Genomic DNA, 23,242 nt, shown 5'->3' on the forward strand with positions numbered 1-23,242 from the left:
GCTTGTAAAGATTCTCCCTTAGTAATAAAGATATTCTCTTTATGGGGGGGGACCAGCCCATCTTCTGGTCCCCAATGAAGTGTCAAGTTTTCTCTCTCCCTCTAATTCTCTTGAGTATTTGAAGTGCAATTAAACGTTAGTTTACGCTTCCGTATGTTTGTGACAATGGTATCAGAGCAAGGTCCTCTCTCTCTTCCTGAAGGGATTGACGACTCTTGGCAGACTGCAGAAATGGGAGGACGCGAGATAGAGTTCTCTCCTTCAACAGCAGGTGGAAGAGTTGCAGAAAGCTCTCTCCCATCTAGAAGTCCAAAAGATTCTCCATACTCTTGAAAAAGGGAAGGAGAAAATGCCGATGGGGTCGAGAGAAATCTCGCAGAACCCAAAGGCACCACAACCAAGAAAAGATCCCTTGATTGGAACTTCCCGCATGCACGAGAGGCAGAAGAAACCTCCAGAACGTCATTTTGCGTTTAATCCAAAAGTTCAAGAGCAGGATCCCCCTGATTCCCCTCAGTTCTCTTTCATGAAGGATCTGGATGACATAGTTGCTCCAGAAGACATGTTTCTCGACGATCCGTCGCAGCAAGAAGTGCATTCAAGGGAAAGGACTCCTGTCCACAAGGAGTCTAAGCATAGAAAGAAGGAGCACCATAAGAAGAAGCACCACAGGCAGAAAACATTCAAGTCGGGAGATAAAGATGTGAAATTCGACACCTACAATGGACGACGTGATACTGACAAATCTTTGGCTTTCATCCGCCAATTTGAAGTTGCATTTGCAGAAGGGAATTTTAAGGAAAGATCCAAGCTTCGCCATGTCAGTTTGTACCTGAAAGGCACCGCCAGCAATTGGTGGTTAACCCTTATCCTGGAAGATCGCAAACCCCAAGATTGGACCGCTTTCAAGAAGGAGTTCTACGCACAGTTCCTCCCTCCAGACTATGAGGAAGAGGTAAAGAAAGAGTGGGATCGACTTTCACAGTCGGAGAACGAAACTGTTCCACACTATGTGGATAGGTTTTGGGACGTTCTCTTGAAAGTCACTCCATTCAAGAAGATTGACGATTCGGAAAAGATGCGCAAGTTTGAAGCAGGACTACATGAAGCCTTGCAAAAGGCTATGAAGCTTTACCCTCGAGGTAACTTGCAGATACTTATGGAATCAGCCCGCATAGCTGATGGAATACATGACAAGGGTACTCCCAGGAAGATGGAGCAAAGTACTTACCATGCCAAGCAGAAGGCTCTCCATGAGCAACCTACCTCTTCTACTTCTTCTCAAAAGAAGAAAAGAACCGCCTCCGAAGCAGAAGCAAAGCCTGATCAGCCCAAGAAAGGGAGATATCTCTCTCCTGCTGAGTTGCGAACCTACATTAGTGAAGGAAGATGCTTCAAGTGCGGACAAGTTGGTCATATGAAGAGTGACTGTCCTACCAAACCTCCACAACCACCCTCTTCCAATGCAGTCCCAGATGTACAGGGAAATACAACCAAGGATGGAAAAGAAAGAGCTCTTCTCAAAGCGTGGGGTAGTATCAACAACCAGCGGGCTCTTATTTTGTTTGACCCTGGCAGTACAGACAACTTCATCTCTACCAAGCTAGCTGACGACCTGAACTTGCAGCCCAATCGTTTTGGAGTTTCTATTCAAGCACAATCTGCTTTCAAAGGGCAGAACTCAAACTCTACTCCAATCATAGGGAAGTTGAATCTAAAGGTCGACGACTACAAGGATCAAGAGTCTTTCTTACTAGCTTCACTTGAAGAATGCGATGTTATCTTGGGAATGCCTTGGCACTACAAGATGCATCCCATTCTTGACTATGTTCAGAAAACCTTATCTTTTGCTCATAAAGGAAAGGAGTATCTTGTACTTGCAGATGCAGGTGATTGGCGTATCCCTATCGCCAATCACATTGCCATCAAGAAAGAAATGAAAAAGTGTGTTTCAGCGTACTTGATTTTTGCAAGAGAGAGAGATGTGTCTGTTTCACAACTTTCTTCCTCTTTAGAGCAAAAAAGACTTAAGTTATTAGAAAGTTATCAAGATTGTTTTGCAGATGAACTTCCAAATGAACTCCCACCTCCTCGACCTGAGGATCACACAATTGATTTGATCCCAGGAAGTTCTCCTCCAAATCAGCCCCCTTATCGAGTTAGTCTAATGCAGCAAGAGCAAATTCTCAAGCAAGTTAACGAACTTTTGGAGAAGGGCTTAATAAGGCCTAGTACTTCTTCATATTGTTCACCTGTCTTGCTAGTACAGAAAAAGGATGGCACATTCCGCATGTGCATAGACTATAGATCTCTAAATAAGATCACAATCAAGAATCGATTTCCAATCCCTCGGAGTGACGACATTCTTGACAAGTTACAAGGAGCAAGTGTTTTTAGTCGTGTAGACTTGAAGAGCGGTTATCATCAAATCCGCATAGCTCCTCAGGATGTGCATAAGACTTCATTTAGAACAACCTTCGGGTTGTATGAATTCTTAGTGATGCCTTTTGGACTCACTAATGCACCAACCACATTCAACAGAATGATGGATAGAATCTTCCACTCATATAGAAGCTTCACAGGCGTTTTCTTTGATGACGTCTTAATCTTCTCAGAGACGGAAGACGAACACTATAAGCATCTCGCCTTAGTGTTTGAAGAATTACACAAACACAAATTATTTGTGAATGCTAAGAAGAGTGAGTTCTTTCTAAAAGAAATCCACTATTTGGGCCATATAGTATCTCACAATCAGGTGAGAATGGACCCTGATAAGATTCAAGCAGTTGTAGAATGGCCTACGCCAACTACAGTACATGATATACGAAGTTTCCTTGGCCTCTGTTCCTATTATCGGCGTTTCATTCGAGCTTTTGCCGCGATAGCAGGTCCCCTCCATGACCTGACAAAGAAGAGGATTCCATTCCATTGGGGGTCTGGACAAAAACAAGCTTTTGAAAAGCTTAAGTATCTACTCAGTCACGGACCTGTTCTCACCGTCCCTGATCTTCGCAAACCGTTCGAGGTATACTGCGATGCATCTGGAGATTGTGTAGGAGCAGTTTTGAACCAAGAGGGTCACGCGATAGCCTATGAGAGTCGGCGCCTTAAAGATGCAGAGTTGCATGTCTCCATATACGAGAAAGAGCTAATGGCAGTAATTCATGCTCTTTCCATTTGGAAACACTATCTATTAGGAGCTGATTTTATTATCAAGACAGATCATCAAAGTCTTCGCTACTCCCTACACAAAGAAAGTTATCAGAAAAGCAGATGAGATGGGCCAACTTTCTTTCAATGTTCCATTTTCAGATTTTACACACTTCTGGAACAAAGAATGCAGTTGCAGATGCTCTCTCCAGGCGTCCAAAGATCAATGCACTAACAACAATTTATCATGAGGAACTAGAATCTCTCAGCGAGATGTATCCTCAAGATCCAGACTTCGCCACAATTTGTGGCAGATCTTCAAGCTGGTCACTCAAAGCCACCTTATTCTATCAGGGATAATACACTCTATAGTCAACACGCAATATGCATAGCTCAGCCCTTACGACAAAAGGTGATGGATGAAGCACATAATTCCCCCTATGCTGGGCATCGGGGAATTGCTTCCACCACTAGTGCCCTCGAAAGGTATTTCTTTTGGCCAACACTCCGTGCGGACATTGAAAAACATGTACGTGAGTGTTTAGTCTGCCAAAAAGTAAAATATGATAGACATAAAGTTTATGGCAAGCTTCAGCCGCTCCCTGTGCCTAGCACGCCATGGGAAAGTATTGCCATGGATTTTATTACGGATCTTCCTAGATCCAAGAATGGAAATGATGCAATCTAGACTATAGTAGACAGATTCAGTAAGCAAGCACATTTTCTTCCAGTAAAGAAGACGATCAAAGCTGATCACATGGCTAGAATATTTCTAGCTCAGATTTTTAAACACCATGGATTGCCAAAGACTATTGTCAGTGATAGAGATCCCCGCATAACTAGTCTATTTTGGCAGGCATTGTTCGAAAACTTGGGAACTAAGCTTGATTTTTCATCAGCTTATCATCCTCAAACAGATGGTCAAAGCGAAATCGCTAATGCCACTGTTTTAGATCTCCTCAAGTGCTATGTTTCAGAACGACAATCCGAATGGGAACAGTCCTTACCAATAGTTGAGTTTGCGTATAATAATACCATACATTCCTCAACTGGTAAAGCCCCCTTCGAAATTATTTATGGGAAGCCACTCTTACTTCCTATTATGGTAACCAAAGAAAACATCTTCGCCGCAGATGAATTTGTGCGCAATATTGATGTTGCCCATCAACAAGTAAAGCAAGCGATTCTTCGTACTCAAGAGCAACAGAAGAGAAAAGCAGACGAGCACAGAAGGAATCTCAATCTTGAAAAAGGACAATATGTCCTGCTTCGGTTTGAGAAAGCTAGATTGAAAAAGCAGGTCGGCAAAGGGAAAGTTGTCAAACTTTCCCATAGATTTTACGGCCCTTTCAAAATTACAGATAAAGTCAATGACGTGACTTTCAGATTGGATTTGCCTTCTCACTGGCGCATCCATAATACATTTCAAGTCAGTCTCCTCCGACCATATGTTGGACCTCCTCCAGTGGCGCCTGTACAAGAAGATCCTCCAGAAGTCGAAGAGACTGAGGAAATCCTTCAACCTGAACAGATAATACACCACTCGGAGAGACAACTCAAGTCGGGGAGTCTACATCGAAAGTATTTAGTCAAGTTCAAGAATTACACTCCTTTAGATGCAAAGTGGATGACTGAGTCCGATCTTAAGGACTACCCCGACATCTTGCACAATTATGTTGACGCTCTACAGTTGAGGTCAACTGTTTAGAACCAAGAGGGATGTAACTAAGTCAAACTTTGTAAATAATTAATTTATTTACGAGAAAAGAATTATCTAATTAGTTGTGTGCACACCAGAATAGACCTAGCAGTTCTAAGGCCTCAGGTGAGCCTAAATGCGGGCCAGAACACGTCAAAGGGACCTTAGCAAATTACCCCGAAGCCCTAGTGATTGGGAAATCGGGTCTTCAAAAAGGGGTAAGCAGTAGCCTCAGATTTTAGGCTCAGAAAAATACGCGCGTCAGTACAAGCACATGAATGAGATGGGGTCCTTAGAACAGTGACCCTAAGGCTAATAAAGCTAATAAAGCCTTAAGGTAAGTTTCGTTAAACTAAATTTAACGGTCCGTGCCCGGGCGGGCGGCCGGACAAGTGTGAACAGGTAAAGACGGTGCAGTGTCAGTGCGGCATTGCGTCGGCAGACCTTTGGTGTTCTCATAAAAGAATCATTGGTAGCATTTGTTAGTTAGTTGCACATTTTTAATTAATGAGCTAGAAGTTTCTAAAGTCAAAAGTTGAATGGTTTTTAAGTTTTTAAAGTAAATGTGCCAACACTTACCAATGCAAGCTTTCACTCTCACTCTCCCTTATCTTCTAGCCCCCCCTCTTCATGCATGAAGCCTATTTAAGAGCATCAGCGCCCCCTTCACAAGGGCTGACAGTGCACCTACCCCCCCTAATGTGAGCGTGCTCTACGCGGTGGAGCCCTCCATTGAAGCTTGAGAGCAGCCCCTTGCGACATATGTGGTAGCCTTGTGCTCCCATTGTCAAGAACAAGGGATCTCACAGTCATAGACACCTTCAGGTGAATTTTCATCGCGAGAAGCTGCCGTAGATGCTCTCTTAGCAGAGTGCGGCGGCTGTAATTCTCTGTTTTCAGCCCCTAATCTCCTCGATTAGGGCTGTTCAGCGTAGGGGTGTGCACAGGTAAGAATTTCAGGTTATGTGCAGAAAATTACAGCAAGCATGTGCGTGTGCATTTTGCTTGTTTCTCTTTTGTGTTCGATGCATGAATGAATGAGCATGAAGGCAACACATAACGGAAGATGGACTCTCCTCTGTGAGAGCTTCCGATGAGCTGTTTTGGAAGATAGACTCTCTTTTCGAGAGCTTCCAACCAGTCTCGCAGAAGAGGGGAAATCCCCTAAGCAGAAAGAAAGTGGAAACACTTTCTCAGTCAGTAGTCAGAACAGAACAGAAGAAAGAATAGAGGACGGGCGTATGCCCCGTTCCTGTGCTTGTAAAGATTCACCCTTAGTAATAAAGATATTCTCTTTATGGGGGGGGACCAGCCCATCTTCTGGTCCCCAATGAAGTGTCAAGTTTTCTCTCTCCCTCTAATTCTCTTGAGTATTTGAAGTGCGTCAGTTTACGCTTCCGTATTTTTGTGACAATTAGCATATCTCTCTTTCATTCAGTTTAGTTCAGTTCTTTCAAGTGGAGTAAAGTAACCTTGTGTTTGTTGCGGAGTACTAGATCCGAGCTAAATCCTTAAACACTTCCGATGCACCTGACAACAAGACTATCGGGTGGTAGCACTTGCTCGCAAGGCAAAGTCAGTATCAAGGCTCGTATTATGCGTCAGAAGTAAAACTACCTAGTACCTCGTATGTTCGGTGTTTACATCGCGGCAGTACCTACATCGTCATTATTTATAAGTTAGGAGGAGTTTTTGTCGGTTTATGAATCCACAAGCATCAAAAAGCATTCAGCATCTGATGTACAAAAAGAAGTTCGGCAATTGTGTCTCACCTTTAACAGCAGGGGATGTCACGTGCGCCTTGCACCTGAGCCACGTGTCAACATCCGTCTTAGTTAGTATAGATTAGGATCTAGCCTGGCACTTTGTGAGCCTCTAGAAGGACGTGCATGATCAAGCAGGTCATAGTTACATACCCTGCCTGACTAAACAGTCACTTATTACTGAGTGCCTTTGACAATGACATTTATAAAAAGTAGTTAAGACAAATGGCCAAAAAACTATAAAAGAGTCACTTGGCCTTTTAGTTTTAATCATATTAGAACCCAATGCCCACAACACCTAGCGTTTCCATCGCCAACACGCAGCATCATCAACGTTTTCAACCTGCAGCATCATATCAATCCTAGCGTTTTGCATCAGTTCACCCCAACGTTTTTGCACCAGTTCAACCCTAGCCTTGTAGTCAGTTTACAGATCCAAGTCAAATCAAACCAACATTTTTAGTTTCCAGCCCTTAAATTTAGAGCTCCAAGCATCTACCGCAAGATCCCGTCAGCATCTCAACATCTAAGACCATTGTATCATCATTTTTGCAATCTAAAGAAAATACCTCTCTAGCAATAGAGAGGGGGGCCCTTGGAGAAGGGTTTGAGACCCTATCCGATGTTAAGTCTTCTTTCTCTCTTTATCACTCACAAAACCTTCACTAATAGTATCATTCTCTCTTCTCTCTCTAGTCTTTGCACATCTCTCGTGAAGTAAAAGAAACTCTCTCATCCAGTAAAAGGAACCTTGCGTACGCATTGAGCACTCATATTGAGCATTCACTATCAATCACTTCCGCTACATATAACATACCGTTAAGGGCACCAAATTGGGGACCCACACTCTCTAAAGGGGAGCTTTGTCTCTTCCTTGTCGATTCAAAGTGTTCAAGTGTGAAGTTCTCAATTGTTTTGGTAATTTTCCAATTGCCAAAGTCTATTACTGTGAGTTTCTGGTTGACACATGGTGCCGGCCAGTTACAAATTTAACTAAGCTAATACAATGAGATATGAAAAACCAACACTTTCACATATAATTAGTGGGGTTTTACACTTTTCTATCCGCCTACGAGGGTCCTATCAAAGCTCATAGCTTGCAAAAATTGGTTGCTCCTAGTCCTACAATCCATGCACATTCCATTTAGCAACATGAGATGATATTTTGTGACAAGCGTTGTGAAGTGTATTTACATGAAAAAAGTTTAATTGTGTTAATTTAACCTCATAAAATAGAGAGCATTTGAAGTGTGCTGAGAATAGGTTTCCAAATTAAGGTTTTTGTTTTGTTTTCGGAGTCGGGTAGGGCATGCCCGGTCGCTCCCCTCATACACCAAAAAAGTATACAAGAAGAACGACCAGGACTATGCACCCAGAAACCGAAGGCAGATGCTTTTGTCACTAGTTTCCTCTGGACTACGAGAGTCCAGAATTATCTACACTCTAAGGGCCATGACTAATCCCTTGAGAGACCCATTTCGCCAACTTGATTTGGGCATGACAGCGACCAAGTACCTCTGTTCAGAGGCCCAGGTACTGCGGGACTTGCTTCGGTCTTCCCTTTGGAGTTGCCTCCTCCAGGTAACTTATTTTCACCTCACTAAACTGCCTTTGAAACCCGACGGTTTTCCCCTAGGAAATGCCATACCCACTTGCAAGGGCGTCGGCTCACAGGTGGCATCCGCTGAGGTTGGTGGTGTCTCCCATTTGCACCTCCCAACCCCTTTTATGTGAAGTTGACCCCCCCGAGGGGGAATGGCACTTGGGCGCTCTTGTAGCTCATCTGGCTTCGCTTGGGGAGAATTACATCATTTCCCCCGGAAGGGATCGGATTCAAAATTACAGCATAGGAAGGGGAGCATTATCTCCCCATCCGCCTATGCAAAGCACCCAAATACTGGGGTACAACTTCACCGAGGAACCCAAATTAAGGCCCCACATTGACAACTACACAGCTCCAAAGGTCAAGTTGCAAAATTTGACAATTGAGTGCCTTGTAAGTAAAAAGCTACATTTGTAGGAATAGTCTGATAAGTCAGACCACATAGCCAATGGAGTGTGTTAAGAAACAAGAGACCCTCTAAAAAATTTGCTCCTCTAAAATGCAAATGATCCTAAGTGCATACACACTATTGAAAATGGATTTAACAGATGAGCCATTGCGTTTATTTTTGTGGTCCAATGAATACTCTTAGCTAATCACTTGCAACATCTTCATTCCAAGGGAGATGCTGAAACTTTCTTTTCCTTTAAACGAAACTACTTGAGACTACTGAGATGGATTGAATTGTAAAATTACTTGATAAGAGTAAAACTTCCCTACAAAATGATAACAAAACCGTAGTTAACGGGCATTGAACAACTACTGACTCTGATGACGGTAGGAGAAAGATCCAAATGTGTATCCAACGAAACAAGCGTCTCTCTCTCTCTCTCTCTCTCTCTCTCTCTCTCTCTCTCTCTCTCTGTGCATACCTCCGGAACAACAACAGCAGCGGCATCCTTTGGAAGAAGTAGCTTTGCGAGTGTGTGCACGAGCTGCGGCTGCAGAGATGCGGGCCATGCCAAGCCGAGAAGCTCCTCAGCTCGACATTCTAAGCACACTATGTTGCAAACAGCTCCCGCACACGCAAAGGTTGTGAAGTTGTAAACGACGACGACCTTCCGCAGTGTAAGAGAAAAATACGAGCATTGCTGGGTTCAGACTAAACCGGCGGAAGAAACAAGCCTTCCTAAATGTGCCGCCGCCTAGTGTGAACATTGTGGAGGTGAAAAAGTGAAGGGGGCTGAAAGAGGCCATCAACTCTTGGGGGGGGGGGGGGGGGGGGGAGGTCAGAAGAAAAATCGAGGGCCCGACGGAAGAGTGCCTCAACTCCAACCAATGAAATTTGCCATGAAGGATCGACACCCCTTTACATTTTTCTTCCGTCGCCTAGTCTGAACCCACCCTTAGAGGGCAGGTTCAAACTGCACGGAGCCCATGCACAACAAGAAATAAAAACCTTGCCACAAGCTTTTCATCGAATGAGATTGGAGCTCGTAGTTAGAGCTGTTGTCTTTTTCCAGCGGGGTCAGGAGTTCAAAGCCGTCTTCACGCTTGATCGAAGGCGTCTCCGTGGGTGCAAGGCTTGCATGAAGAGTACACCCCAGCAATCTAAACCCAATCTAAGGTGAGGACTCGTCCTAAGGTGCCCCCCACGCGGATGGGGGTAATCTATAATTTCAAAGATATATACCTCCACTCTTCACACTCACACGTGGGGTGAGTGGTGATTAGTTATTTGGGTAGGGATAGAGCAACTGCACTTTAAAGAGGTGCAGTAAACCTCAAGCTATGTGGTAACGAGCAATTATGGCTTTGAGACTCTTCAAATGCACTTTTTCTCACCTTGAAGGGATACACAAAAGATTTTTATTTTTATGTTTGAGATCTTGGCAGGTGTTTCTTGTATGAAAAAGCTTTTTGGCTTGCTAAAGGCCTTAGTACCCGTATGATGAAGGTAGTTCAATGTTCGTTGTTAGACAAAGTGTCCTCATGGGGCCCTCTTGTGAATAGAAAGAAATAATGGTCTTTTAAATGCTATTTTCCAAAGTTGCATTCACTTTTTTGGATTAAACAGTGGAGTATGATCCCATCATGTGAGGTATTGATAAAGGGTCTTTTCATTTAAAGACTTCATAAAGATTCATTTTGCTAACTTGTTTTATTATTTTTTTCGTTTATTAAATTTATCTTTTTATGAAAAAAGCACTAAAATATTTTTTTTAATTTTCATTGTCTCTTTTTATTTTATTGTTTTTATTCTACTTTTTTTTCATTTTATTTTGTTTCAAAATGCTGATGTGCAATGTGCACCTTTGACATTATTTAAGTGGATCACTTCGTAAAATATAAACCATCTACGATTATGTATGTATAATTAATAGTACAATTTTGTATTAAAACACAACAAAAAATTCATGTGATTGTAGGCACTTATCTAAACTTACTCTCCCTCACTTCCCTTAACGTAGCAGGTTAGAACTTTGTAATGTTGTTTACGTTAGTCAAATCTTATGCTGCACATATTTTGAGCACCATTTCTCTTTCACTCTCTCTCACTTTAAAGGCTTAACATTTCTTCCCTTCCACATGTAGTTGTGAGGCACAAATTGATTTGGGGGTTTATTTCTTTCAGTCATGTTTTGAGGGGGTTCATTGAAAATTGCTTACCCCCTCTCATGTGGGGGTCCCCTAAAACATAACAAGGTGAAAATTCACTATGGCCTACATAAGGCTATTGAAGGCTTCCTTATGAGCAAATATAGACATGAGCAAGGTTACCTACAGAGAAAACGATGTGGACCTCGTCAAAATATAAACATCAGCTAGATTACCTAGAGAGAAAAAGATTTGGCTCTAGCATGTTCTTAGAGCCAAGTCCCTTAAAAATTTAAGTGGTATTAGCTCTTCAATTTTTCAACTTTAAATCCTAAACTCGTTCGCCATTGCCAAGGAGAGTTAATTTTCACAGTCTAGAATTGACGCACAGCTTTTAGTGAGAACGCTGCCTCACTATAGAAATCTGCCAAGAAATTGTCTCATTGTAGCTTGGCAAACAAGTGGTATTAGCTCTTCAATTTTTCAACTTTAAATCCTAAACTCGTTCGCCATTGCCAAGGAGAGTTAATTTTCACAGTCTAGAATTGACGCACAGCTTTTAGTGAGAACGCTGCCTCACTATAGAAATCTGCCAAGAAATTGTCTCATTGTAGTTTGGCAAACATCTCCTCCCCCAAAGTAGCAATGACTTGATGACTCCCCCAACATCTACATGGAGTTTTTACACTTCTTTATGAGTTTTTAAACTTTGACAGGCCAAATTCTTCTATACCACCATCCCAATTCTACAACCCTTCAAGATGTGCTATTGCATGGAGCGAACCGGAGAGCATCATGGCATATGTGATGCTAAAGAAGGTGAGATTGCGACATGAAAACAACATTTTGACCGGAATGGAGCCCGGCAAGCTTTGACAAATTGGAGAAATTGGAGGAGAAGGTGAGGTTGTTTCTAAAGAGATCGAACAAGGTGAGAGAGGATAAGGACAAGAGACTAAGAGAGGGTGTGAGGGTTCCTTGGAGCTGCTTACTAGTGAGGTTGATAGCAAGCAACTCAACCCCCTATTTATCACACGTCAAGCCACTCCATTTATCTATGTAGGGGTCTACGACAGATGTACATTTGTCTACATCCAAGAAATTTGGCACCCCTAAGGGACTGCTCGTGATTGCCCGCTTCAACTCCCTTAGCACCTCCACCATAGCTAACAGAATTGAGTTGTCCTTCTGCTGTAATTTTCATATGCCTAGTAGCCTATTGAGAGCGCAATTCATCACTAATCTACCATCACCTGGCACTACTATACTGTAGAGAATCAAAAGCACCCCCTAAAAATTGAGCACCCCTAAGGGATCGCTCATGATTGCCTGCTTCAACTCCCTTAGTACCTCCACCACAACTACCAAAATCGAGTTGTCCTCCTGCTGTAATTTTCATCTGTTATTGAGAGCGTAATTCATCACTAATCTATCATCACCTGGCACTACTATACTACAAAGAATCAAAAGCACCCCTGTTGGAATTAGGGTTGCAGAGAAACACACACAGCTTGGAGAAGACGAAGGAAGCTCAAGGCACACAATAGAGAGTGTGTTACTTAGTGTGCAATGGAAAGATAGGTAGCCCTAGAGTGATGGGCGTATATACAATGCACGGGGGAAAAAACCTCCTAAAGAGGGAAAAAATGCCCCGGCGGTCCTAGTGTGTTCACACACATCACTACCACATGTATATGGTAACAAATCCCCCCTGGAGTGATGCGGTGAACGAGAGCTGGCACATGAGTAAAGGGAAGTGCCATGCCCTGAGGACAGGATCAGTCCACAAAGGGGAGTAAGCCCAAAGCTTTGCGGAAAGCTTCAAGCTTCTCACGAGACAATGCCTTTGTGAAAAGATCTACAAGGTTGTCCTGTGTTGGCACATAAGCCAAGCTGATCTCTCCTGGTGAGAGCCTCTCCCTGACATAGTGGTAATGCACCTCAATGTGCTTTGTGCGAGCATGAAAAACTGGGTTCCTCGCAACTGCCAATGCGCTCTGACTGTCAGTGTAGATAGTGTTGGCAGTGTCCTGTCCAACACCCAAGTCAGCCATAAGGCGTCTGAGCCATACACACTCAACCGTAGCTGTGAAGACTGCCCTGTACTCAGCCTCACAACTCGAAGTGGCCATAGTAGGTTGCTTCTTGCTCAACCATGATATACATGAACTGCCAAGCATGAAACAAAAACCACTTGTGGACACTCGCGTGTCAAAACAACCAGCCCAATCTGAGTCCGAAAAAGCATGTAAGTCTGGCGGCAATGATCCCCCCTTGGGATAAAACAAGCCAAGATGTAAAGTGCCACTAAGGTAGCTGAAAATCCTCTTGACAGCCTGCCAATGCTTAGACCCTGGGCTATGCATAAATCTGCTGACCTGCAAGACTGCAAACTGAATATCTGGCCTCGTGTTGCATACATAAATGAGGCAGCCAACAACAGTTTGGTAAAGAGTGACATCAGCAGGATCGCCAGCATCATGTAGACTCAACTTCAAACCTGTTTCCATGGGAGTGGCAATAGGTTTGCAATCCTCAAGTCCAAACTTACATATCAATGTCTCTATGTAACTTTTCTGACACAAGGCAATACCACCATCACACTGCTTAAACTGTATACCCAAGTAATGATGCAACAGCCCCAAATCTTTCATCTTGAAAGTAGCATTCAAATCAGCCTTAAATTCAGCAATATGTCTCTCATTTGGTCCAGTGATCAGCAAATCATCAACATAAAGAACCACAATGAGAAATACATCATCCTCACGCTTTACATACAATGTGCTTTCTGTTGGACTGTTACGAAAGCCTCGTTTAACCAAATGAGTGTCAGCTTTCTCATACCAAGCACGAGGAGATTGCTTCAACCCATACAAAGCCTTCTTACATTTGCACACTTTGTCCTCTTGTCCTTTTATGACAAAACCGCGAGGCTGCGTCACATAAACTTCCTCAAATATGTCACCATTCAAGAAAGCAGTAACAATGTCTGATTGATGTACATCCCAACCAAAATGAGCTGCCAATGCACATAGAAAACGCACAGTAGTCATACGACAAGTGGGAGCAAAAGTCTCTTCATAATCTATGCCTTTTTGTTGTGCATAACCCTTTGCAACAAGTCGAGCCTTATGGCGATCGATCTCACCATCCGGCTTGCGTTTCAACTTGTAAACCCACTTCGTACCAATGGCCTTTTTGCCAGGAGTCAAATCACATAAAGTCCATGTGTCATTCTCTATAAGTGCATCATATTCTGATTTCATGGCAGCAATCCAATTTTCTGAATTCTGTGCTTCATCAAAAGACAGAGGCTCCTCAACATCATGTAAACTAGACACAGCCAAAGCATAACAATCTGATGCATAAGATGCATGGCGAGAGCCTGAACGAGTACGACTAGATAAAGGTGCATCCAATTTACTGTCACGCAAAGTGTGCACCAGCCATTTTGGCATACCTCTAGCCTGCTCATTTTCAGCCCTTTCCTCATCAAGTACATCATGTACATCTGCATCAGTAATAGGCTGTTCTAAAACATTTTCAGAAACCCCCATAGGCTGTACATTTGCCTCATTGGAACTTACATTCGTATTTCCACCACTGAAAAGGGGCAACAAAGTGTCATAAATGTCCTGTGAGCTTACATTACTGTCTCTAGTACATGACAGCAAGGGCTGAACAGAGTCTTCCACAAACACTACATCCCGTGAAACCAGAATACGTTTTGTTTGCGGATGATACAACCTGTAACCTTTGCTTTCAGCACTATAACCAACAAAAATACATTTGACAGCCTTATCATCCAATTTTCTGCGCTGCACTTGTGGCACCAAAGCATATGCCAAACAGCCAAAAACACGCATGTGCTCAATAGAAGGTTTTCTATCATGCCATGCTTCATATGGAGTAATAGACTGCAAAGCTTTCGTAGGACACCTGTTAAGTACATAAGTGGCACACATGATGGCCTCAAGCCAAAAAGAATGCGGCAAAGCTTGACTTTTGACCATACATCGTGCCATTTCCGTTAGTGACCTGTTTTTCCTCTCAGCAACACCATTTTGCTGAGGTGTATAAGGCACTGTACATTGGTGTTTTATCCCACGACTAGCCAGAAATGCATTAAATTCATGAGACATATACTCCCCCCCTCGATCGGAACGGAGGGTGCCCATAGTACATTTTGAGACATTTTTAGCCATAGCCAAAAATTGTTTGAAGCACATAAAAACTTCGGACTTCGCTTTAAGCGGAAATACCCATGCATGCCTGGAGTAATCATCAATGAAAGTCACGAAGTACACGTAATTGCCCAAGGACGGAGTTTGCATGGGCCCACAAACATCACTATGCACAAGCTGCAACCTGCATGTGGCCCTAACTGAACCATCCTTTGGAAACTTAGAACGCTGCATTTTACCCAGAATACAGCCTTCACAAACATGTTTGACAGGTGCTTCAAGAGGCGGCAAAGAAGCAACCATATCAGATTTCTGCAAACGCAGCAAACTGGCAAAATTCAGATGACCAAAACGTGCATGCCAAAGTTTTGCATCTGAAATAGCCCTTGAATCTACAACAGCATTTGCAAAATTTTGTCCACACTTGTCATACAAAGTGAGCTTATACAGCCCACGGCACAAAAGCCCAGATGCAACAATTTCATCACCAAAACTGAGATCATGAACTGTACATCTGTCATCCACAAATTTGACTACAAGTCCAAGTCTAGCAAGTGCGGATACAGACAAGAGATTCTTCTTGATCCCAGGTACATAAAGTGCATCAACAAGTGTGAAGGAACTGCCATTAGCAGCAGTGAGCACAATCTTTCCAACTCCCTGAACTGGATAAGAGGCGTTGTTGGCACAAGTGACTGAATTCCCATGAGGGACAGACTCGAGAGAGGTAAACAATTCACGATGTGAGGTAATGTGCTTTGTAGCACCACTGTCGAAATACCACACATGTGAATCTGCAGCAACTGACAAGCATGCATCATGGACAGCAGGATTGTAAGTGCACTCTGCGCTAAAAGCCCATTCTGCATCAACATCAGCATCACAATCTCCTTTCACAGAAGACTCAACAATGGCTGCATTTGTAGTGGAACCAGCATTTGCAGTAGAACCACCCTCTTTCTTCTTAGCCTCTTTGGCCTTCAACTTAGGACACGACTTGATCAAGTGATCATTGGCTTTACAATAATGGCAACGCATCTTCTTTTTGCCCTTATCACCAGAATTGCCAGACGAAGTGCTGCCAGCAGAAGCATTAGGAACAGAATTTTTGCCACTCGCAGCAGAACCATAAGAAGTGGCTGCATTATTGTTACCACCCTTTCTTTGAGAAGCAATAAAAGCCTGTTCAACTGCACGCTGCCTAGTCCTGTTTTTTCTAGAAAGTGACTCTTGCAACAGCAATGTGCATAATGCATCAAACTTGACAACTTCAGGATTTCCTTGGGTCATCAGTCTCCAAGTACTAGCAAAAGTCTGGTAGGAATCTGGTAAGGCATCAAGAACAGTCTGCACAAGGGAACTGTCCGAAATGACTTCACCTGCAGAAATGAGTTGCTCATTGATATCCTTGACACTAGCAAGGAAAGTGTCCATATCATCTTCCTCATGCATAATCTTCGACTCTAGCTCTTTACGCAGCAAAGCAATTTTAGCCTCATTGCGGCTTGCATAAAGACCTGCTAGAATATCCCAAGCCTGTTTTGCAGATTTTGCTGAACGGATGTGAGGAATAATGGTGCGCTTCACAGACAACGCAATCAATGCATGAGCCTGCGCATCCTTAACATCCCAACGAGCTTGTTCTGCCGTAGGCAAAACAACTCTAACAGCTGCAATCCTTGCAGCAAGACCTGCAACATCCTCAATATCGCCTACATCTTCAGAACCAGGACGTACATCAATGCCCTGCACAATGTTCCAGACACCTTTTGACACAAGAACATGTTGCATCATATAAGCCCACATAGGGTAGTTGTCCCCATCCAACCTGTCCTCAGCAGCAAACATCTTGGACACATCTGTGTTGTTGTTGTCAGCCATGGTAAATGCTGCACCTGATGTGAAAATTGCCCGAAAATAGGAGAAATGGAGCGGGAACAACTTGTGCTATATAGCACAAACCGTAGAAGACTATAAGGCACCTGTTATGCAGAAAACGGCACTGACAGAAAATCTGCACAAAATGACAAAATAGCCTGTGCAGTACTGCCCGTAGTGAAAACGGAGGCCGAAATGAGCCCAAATCAAAATTCTGAGCAGACCCAACTCTTCGAGCTTTCCCAAAATATTTGTCGACCTGCGAACGCTCGCCAAAGCTCACTGAAATCGGAGAAAGTGAGCAGGCGTGTGCTGGAGTAGCTGGCGACTAAGCCCGGGAGGACGTGACCTGCTCTGATACCAATTGTTGGAATTAGGGTTGCAGAGAAACACACACAGCTTGGAGAAGACGAAGGAAGCTCAAGGCACACAATAGAGAGTGTGTTACTTAGTGTGCAATGGAAAGATGGGTAGCCCTAGAGTGATGGGCGTATATACAATGCACAGGGGAAAATACCTCCTAAAGAGGGAAAAAATGCCCCTGCGGTCCTAGTGTGTTCACACACATCACTACCACATGTATATGGTAACAACCCCCCACACCAATATATTGTGGATGATCATCGCCATTCATCTATATTTAGTCATAATAAGCAAAAGTCACTAAGCTAAGACATAGTGTATAGCCACTTTGGCCTTCTATGCAAACATAGTCTCTGTTGGTCAAGCTTATCATGTCTTCCTACGTAAAGCTAGATAATAGTCAAGAAATCCTTTGTACTTGGAATCCTAGTATTAACGAAGTTGTTTCCTTCATTGCTTGAAAAATTCATGAGGCCTTCCAATAATTGTTGATGATGTGCGTGGAATTCACAAAGGTTGGCCTTTGAAGTGGCTCTCTCTCTCTCTCTCTCTCTCTCTCTCTCGCACGCACACACACTCGCGCACACACTCTCTCTCTTTCTCTCGCACACGCACACACACTCGCACACACACAGATGAAATAATTGTCATAAAATATAATATCTAACCAACCCAAATGATTTTCTCATATTAAACTGATCATTTAATGTGGGAGAATAGACGGGAGCAAGGATTAGAATATAGACATGTGCTTATGGGTCTATCTCAACACGGGGCCAATGGTAAAGGGGTCCAAATGAGAGACAATCTGTCAAAGAGCAAGGCTAGCCAATGGAGCTTAAGGACCTTAGGGTTAGCTTCATTGAAGACCTCCAAAGGTTAGTGTTAAAAGTCCTTTGACCTTAGGTAAGCTAGGGCCGAGATTGAGGTGGGAACCCTGCCCAAGCTTGAGGTGATTTGTCATGCTTGATGACTAAGGTGCTTGTCGTGCTTGTTGTGGACTAAGATGCTTGAGGTGCTTGTCATGCTTGCCGACTAGGGAGCAACACTACCCAAGCTTGAGGTGCTTTGTCGTGCTTGCTGACTAAGGTGCTTGTGTTCCAAAAGTCAATATACTCCCTACTCATGAGGGGGCGAGCCTTTAAGCTAGGGGGATGAGAGAGAACACACACACACACACACGCACACACACACACACACACACACACACACACACACACACAAGGTAAGCCCAAGCCTCAAGAGGTAGCAAGGACACATGTCAAGCCCCTACCCATGTAGCCCTCATGGTGTGCCTAAAGCCTATTGGTTGGCCTCCCAAGGGGTCCAATGATGAATTAGTTAATTTAATTAATTATTTTTTGCATTTATCAAGTCCTCTCTCTCAAAGGGGAAAGGGGGACACTTGTCCCAAGGCTACCCTTGTTGCTTGATATGCCTCTTGCATGTGATTGGCTAAGCCTGGAGGGGTCCAATGAGCTTTAAGCATGAGCTACAAGGGGGGGTCGACCAAAGCAAGAAGGGGGGTTGCTTGGGGGGTATACCCTCCCACACACACTCACACACACTCTCATTGTGTGAAGTGAAAAGTGCAAGAGCTCCATTTCCTTCTCCAAGCAAGTAGAGAAGTTGAGAGCCTACACCAACACTCTTGGCTATGGAATGCAAATCCGTCCAAGAGCCATGCTTCAATGCTTAAGCTTGCCATCTTCTCCATCTTCATTACTATGCTATCATGTATGCAGGCAATGGGACTGAGGCTTGAGATAGTTAATGCTTTTTACAAAGTTTATGTTATGCTTGTGATGCATGAATCTTTCCATCTTCATTGCATTACCTAGGTCACAAGGAACACAAAGATTGTATTGTACCAAGTCTCTCTTGATGGGAGAAATTATAATACAAATGCCTATTGGAGAGGGGACTGGCTTCACAAAATCCCGGTCTCAATTGTTGTCAAGTTCTCTAAACTCTCTCACTACAAGCCATGCTTAACAGTAGCAACACTCATACTGCGACGCTCGAATATGAAAATGCACGGCGTCGCTATGACCGTCGCTATGTTACTCTTGACATAGCAACGCCGGCAAGGCTAAAAAAAATAACCTAGGGCGTTCGAAAACTCAGATCTCAGATATGAGTTTTCGACGTGCGCTCAAGCAAGCAAGGTAACGCTCTCCCTCTCTCTCTCTCTCTTTCTTCTCCACACACACACACACACACACATGAGGAGAGGAAGGAGAGCCTGGTACGCTCCTTCCCTCTCCTCACTCTCATGTTCCCTTCCCCTCTTTCTCTCTCCTTCTCACACACACACACACACACACACACGAGGAGAGGAAGGAGAGCCAGGTATGCTCCTTCCCTCTCCTCACTCTCATGGTCCCTTCCCCTCTTTCTCTCTCCCTCTCTTTCACTCACACACACACACACACACATTGTGTTTTTGAGAGAGAGAGAGAGAGAGAGAGAGAGAGAGAGAGCACAAGCATAAACAAAAAACGCACACACATGCATACACAAAGAAAGCACACACACATTGAGAGAGGAAAAGAGAGAGAGCATGCATAAAGCAAAAATGCGCACACACACATGCATAATCAAAGAAAGCACACACACATTGAGAGAGAAACAGAGAGAGAGAGCATGCATAAACCAAAAAAATGCACACACACATGCATAATCAAAGAATGCACACACATTGAGAAAGGAAAAGAGAGAAAGAGAGAGATATATATAAAACAAAAAGCGAGAGAGATAAAAGAAGAAGAAGAAGAGAGTTTTAACATCGTAGGAAAGTATCCCAAGAGACCTTAAAGATCTAGTCGAAAGGAGTTGAACTCAAGCCATGTCTTGTTATTAATAAGGAAAATGGCATAACCAATCTATCACACTTCGGTGATAGAATAGTTATACCATTTTTCTCCTATTTTTATTGGCGTGCACACACACCCGAGAAGAAGAGAGTTTAATTTAACATCGTAGGAAACTAATTAAAGAGACCTAAAAATCTAGCCGAGGAGTTGAAACCAAGACTTGTTATTCAAGAGGAAAATGACATAACCAATCTACCACACTTGAGTGATAGAAAAGTTATACCATTTTCCTCTTTTTATTGGCACACACACACCCACACACACACACACAAGAAGAAGAGAGTTTGAACGGCGTAGGAAACTATCCCAAAAGACGTTAAAGATTAGGGTTTTAGTAGACGTTAAAGATTAGGGTTAAATTAGATTTAGGTTTATTTAAATTAGATTAGATTAGATTTAAGTTCATTTTTAGTTAGATTTACGTTTGATTAGATTTAGGTTTATTAATTTAGGTTTATATATGTTATATTAAATTAGATTTAGGTTATTTAATTAAGGTTAGAAGAAATGGCGAGAAAATTTCTTGCGTTCACAGCCTCAACAGTCCATGCGGACCAGCAATTCCATCTGCATGTTCGACTTGAGAAGACATCAGCTATATTGCAAGAATGATGTACCTACATGCTACAAACAAAGATCTACTATGAAAAGATGTTAAGATGCTGTGAATGCTACAGCTAGAGAAGAGGCAAAAGGGTTTTGTCCACTACATGCAGTATCATGTAGACGTGGGTGTGTAGATTTCTTGTACCCACAAATATAGGCATTGACCAATAAAGACGAGATTATAACCCGGTGGTTCTGATCTCCGTGCACCTCTAGACCGAGGTGTGCGGGGATTGGACATGACTAGAGAATGTGAGGTAGTTTACAGTGTGAAGAGAGAGAGAGAGAGAGAGAGAGAGAGAGAGAGAGAGATAAGACGAAGAATGTCAATAGAAGATTAAATTTGTTGTCCAGATTATAAGATTTTTGCCCTCATTATGAGTAGTGACGAGGATGTGGGGCCGTCCAACCGAAACACCTATCTCTCAACGAGGATCTTGTGTCCCTGTAACCATTGCAAGCATGCTGTGCGACGGACAAGACGTGTTTCTTTGCAGCACGTTCGCGAATTTGGCGAGTTCGATCCATCTATTATAGATCGAGTTGTTGCCAATTATAACTCGTCGGACTCTGACGCTGGCCAACAGGCAGCAATCTTGCAACCCAATAGACGTGTTCGTAGGCGCTTTGGTCAAGCAGCATATGTGAGGCCACAAGATGTAGCCTCTGACAGCTCGGGGGATGATCATGCAGACCACATTCCCAACGAGGCAATGTTTGAGCCCGAAATTGATAAAATGATCGAGACGATCATGGATTCAGAAAGGCTTGTCTATGATGATATGAAAAGTGAAGCCGATACGCCATTGTATAATGGAGCACGTGTGTCTAGATTGAAAGCGCTCCTGGTTCTTCTCAACATGCAGACAAAGTTTGGATGGAGTGATACTAGCGTCACAGCGGTTTTCAGGTGATCTATTACAATAATTAGTTTACTTTAATAAAACTCTAAATGTATAATGATCTGATAGATTTTTACACAACTGTACCGTATTTTTATGTTGTGTAGATTGCTCAAAGAGCACATACTACCAGTTGATAATGTGATGCCAGATTCTCGAGAGGAAGCAAAAAAGATTTTGCAAAACTTGAGGATGGATTATAATTCGATCCACGCTTGTCCTAATGACTGTATTCTTTTCAGAGGGGAATACATAGACATGGAGAAGTGTCCGAAATGTGATTCCGAAAGATATCGAGTAGATCTCCACGGAACAAAAATTCCGCAAAAGGTTTTGCGACATTTTCCTCTGCTTCCTCGCATCAAGCATTTCTTCGAATGTAAGTCCATGGCCGCCCTAGCATCATGGCATGAGGAGAATAAATCTTCGGACGGTGTGCTACGGATTCCTGTAGATTGTGCAGCCTGGAAACATATAGATGGAACATGTACGGATTTTGCCAGGGAAGCTCGAAATTTGCGCTTAGGCCTGGCTATGGATGGCGTAAATCCATTTGGTCAAAGATCAACATCTTACAGTGTATGGCCCGTTGTCATCGTCAACTACAACATTCCCCCGTGGTTGACTACGAAGAAGGGGCACCTATGGCTAAGCTTGATTGTGCCGGGGCGATATAAAGTGAAGAATATGGATGTGTATCTTCGTCCACTATTGGAAGAGCTACAACAATTGTGGATTGGCATAGAGGTGGTGGGTATGAGCCGACACACAGGTCGACGGAATGCTTTCATCAGAGGCATTCTAATGTGGACCATGCATGACTATCCCGGACTAACAGAATGCTCAGGTGATCTATTTACACTCCTCACTCAGACACTGTAAATCTTGCTTTTTCTCAAGTTGATCTATTATCATGTGTATACATGCAGGGCTTCAAACAAGCGGATACAGAGCATGTGTCACATGTGGACCTAGACTGAATGCACGTAGGGCGCCCTCACTGAAGAAGCAAATCTACGAAGGTCATCAAGCGTATCTTCCAGAGAATCATGTGTTACGCGACGGCTTTTTGGGAAGAGAGCTACCGAGGATGTCTGCACAAGCATGGTTAGAGCAGAAGGAGATGTGTGATGACGGATTGCCCCCAGGGATGAAGAGACTATCTCTATGGTACGAGTTACCATACTGGCCCCGACTCATGATCAATCACTTGCTCGATCCAATGCACATATTCAAGAATGTGGGTAATCTACTATGGGACCATCTGACCGGCAAGAAAGATACTTTGGGAGCCAGAGTTGACCTTAGAAATGTGGATCGTATGGAGCAATATTGGCTGCAAACATCGTCCGATGGATCGATAAAACTCCCTAAAGCACCATGGATTTTCACAGGAGCCCAAGAATGCAAAGTAAAAGAGACCATTCGATCTTTGCGGACCCCCACTGGCGTAATGCACTCGCTCTGAACGTGTTTTACTAAAGAAGGAAAGCTTACCGGTTTGAAGTCACACGACTGGCATAAAATGTGTCAGGTATGTTCATAGTGGAGTATATCATAGTGAGAATTGTGTAACAAATTCGTGTGTGGACGTACTTTAATATCATTGCTGCACGTGTTTTGCAGTTTATTTTACCGGTTTCCATTGAGGGATGTCTGTCTCTTGACATCCGTAACACA

The 23,242-nt window shown here is 43.3% G+C and overlaps 1 protein-coding gene across 1 annotated transcript in view; it reads right to left on the bottom strand.

Moving 5' to 3' along the window:
* Positions 1–9,314, bottom strand: part of LOC147458189 (uncharacterized) — a 90,318-nt gene extending 81,004 nt beyond the window's left edge. The window contains exon 1 of the mRNA XM_086512905.1: positions 9,088–9,314. Within this exon, the coding sequence (XP_086369031.1) occupies positions 9,088–9,175 (88 nt within the window). The 5' untranslated portion in view covers positions 9,176–9,314. The remainder of the gene's footprint in view (positions 1–9,087) is intronic.
* Positions 9,315–23,242: the final 13,928 nt, after the last annotated feature.

The sequence above is a fragment of the Adiantum capillus-veneris genome, chromosome 5 (assembly GCF_014529385.1).
Source record: "Adiantum capillus-veneris isolate H3 chromosome 5, ASM1452938v2, whole genome shotgun sequence".
NCBI lineage: Eukaryota > Viridiplantae > Streptophyta > Polypodiopsida > Polypodiales > Pteridaceae > Adiantum > Adiantum capillus-veneris.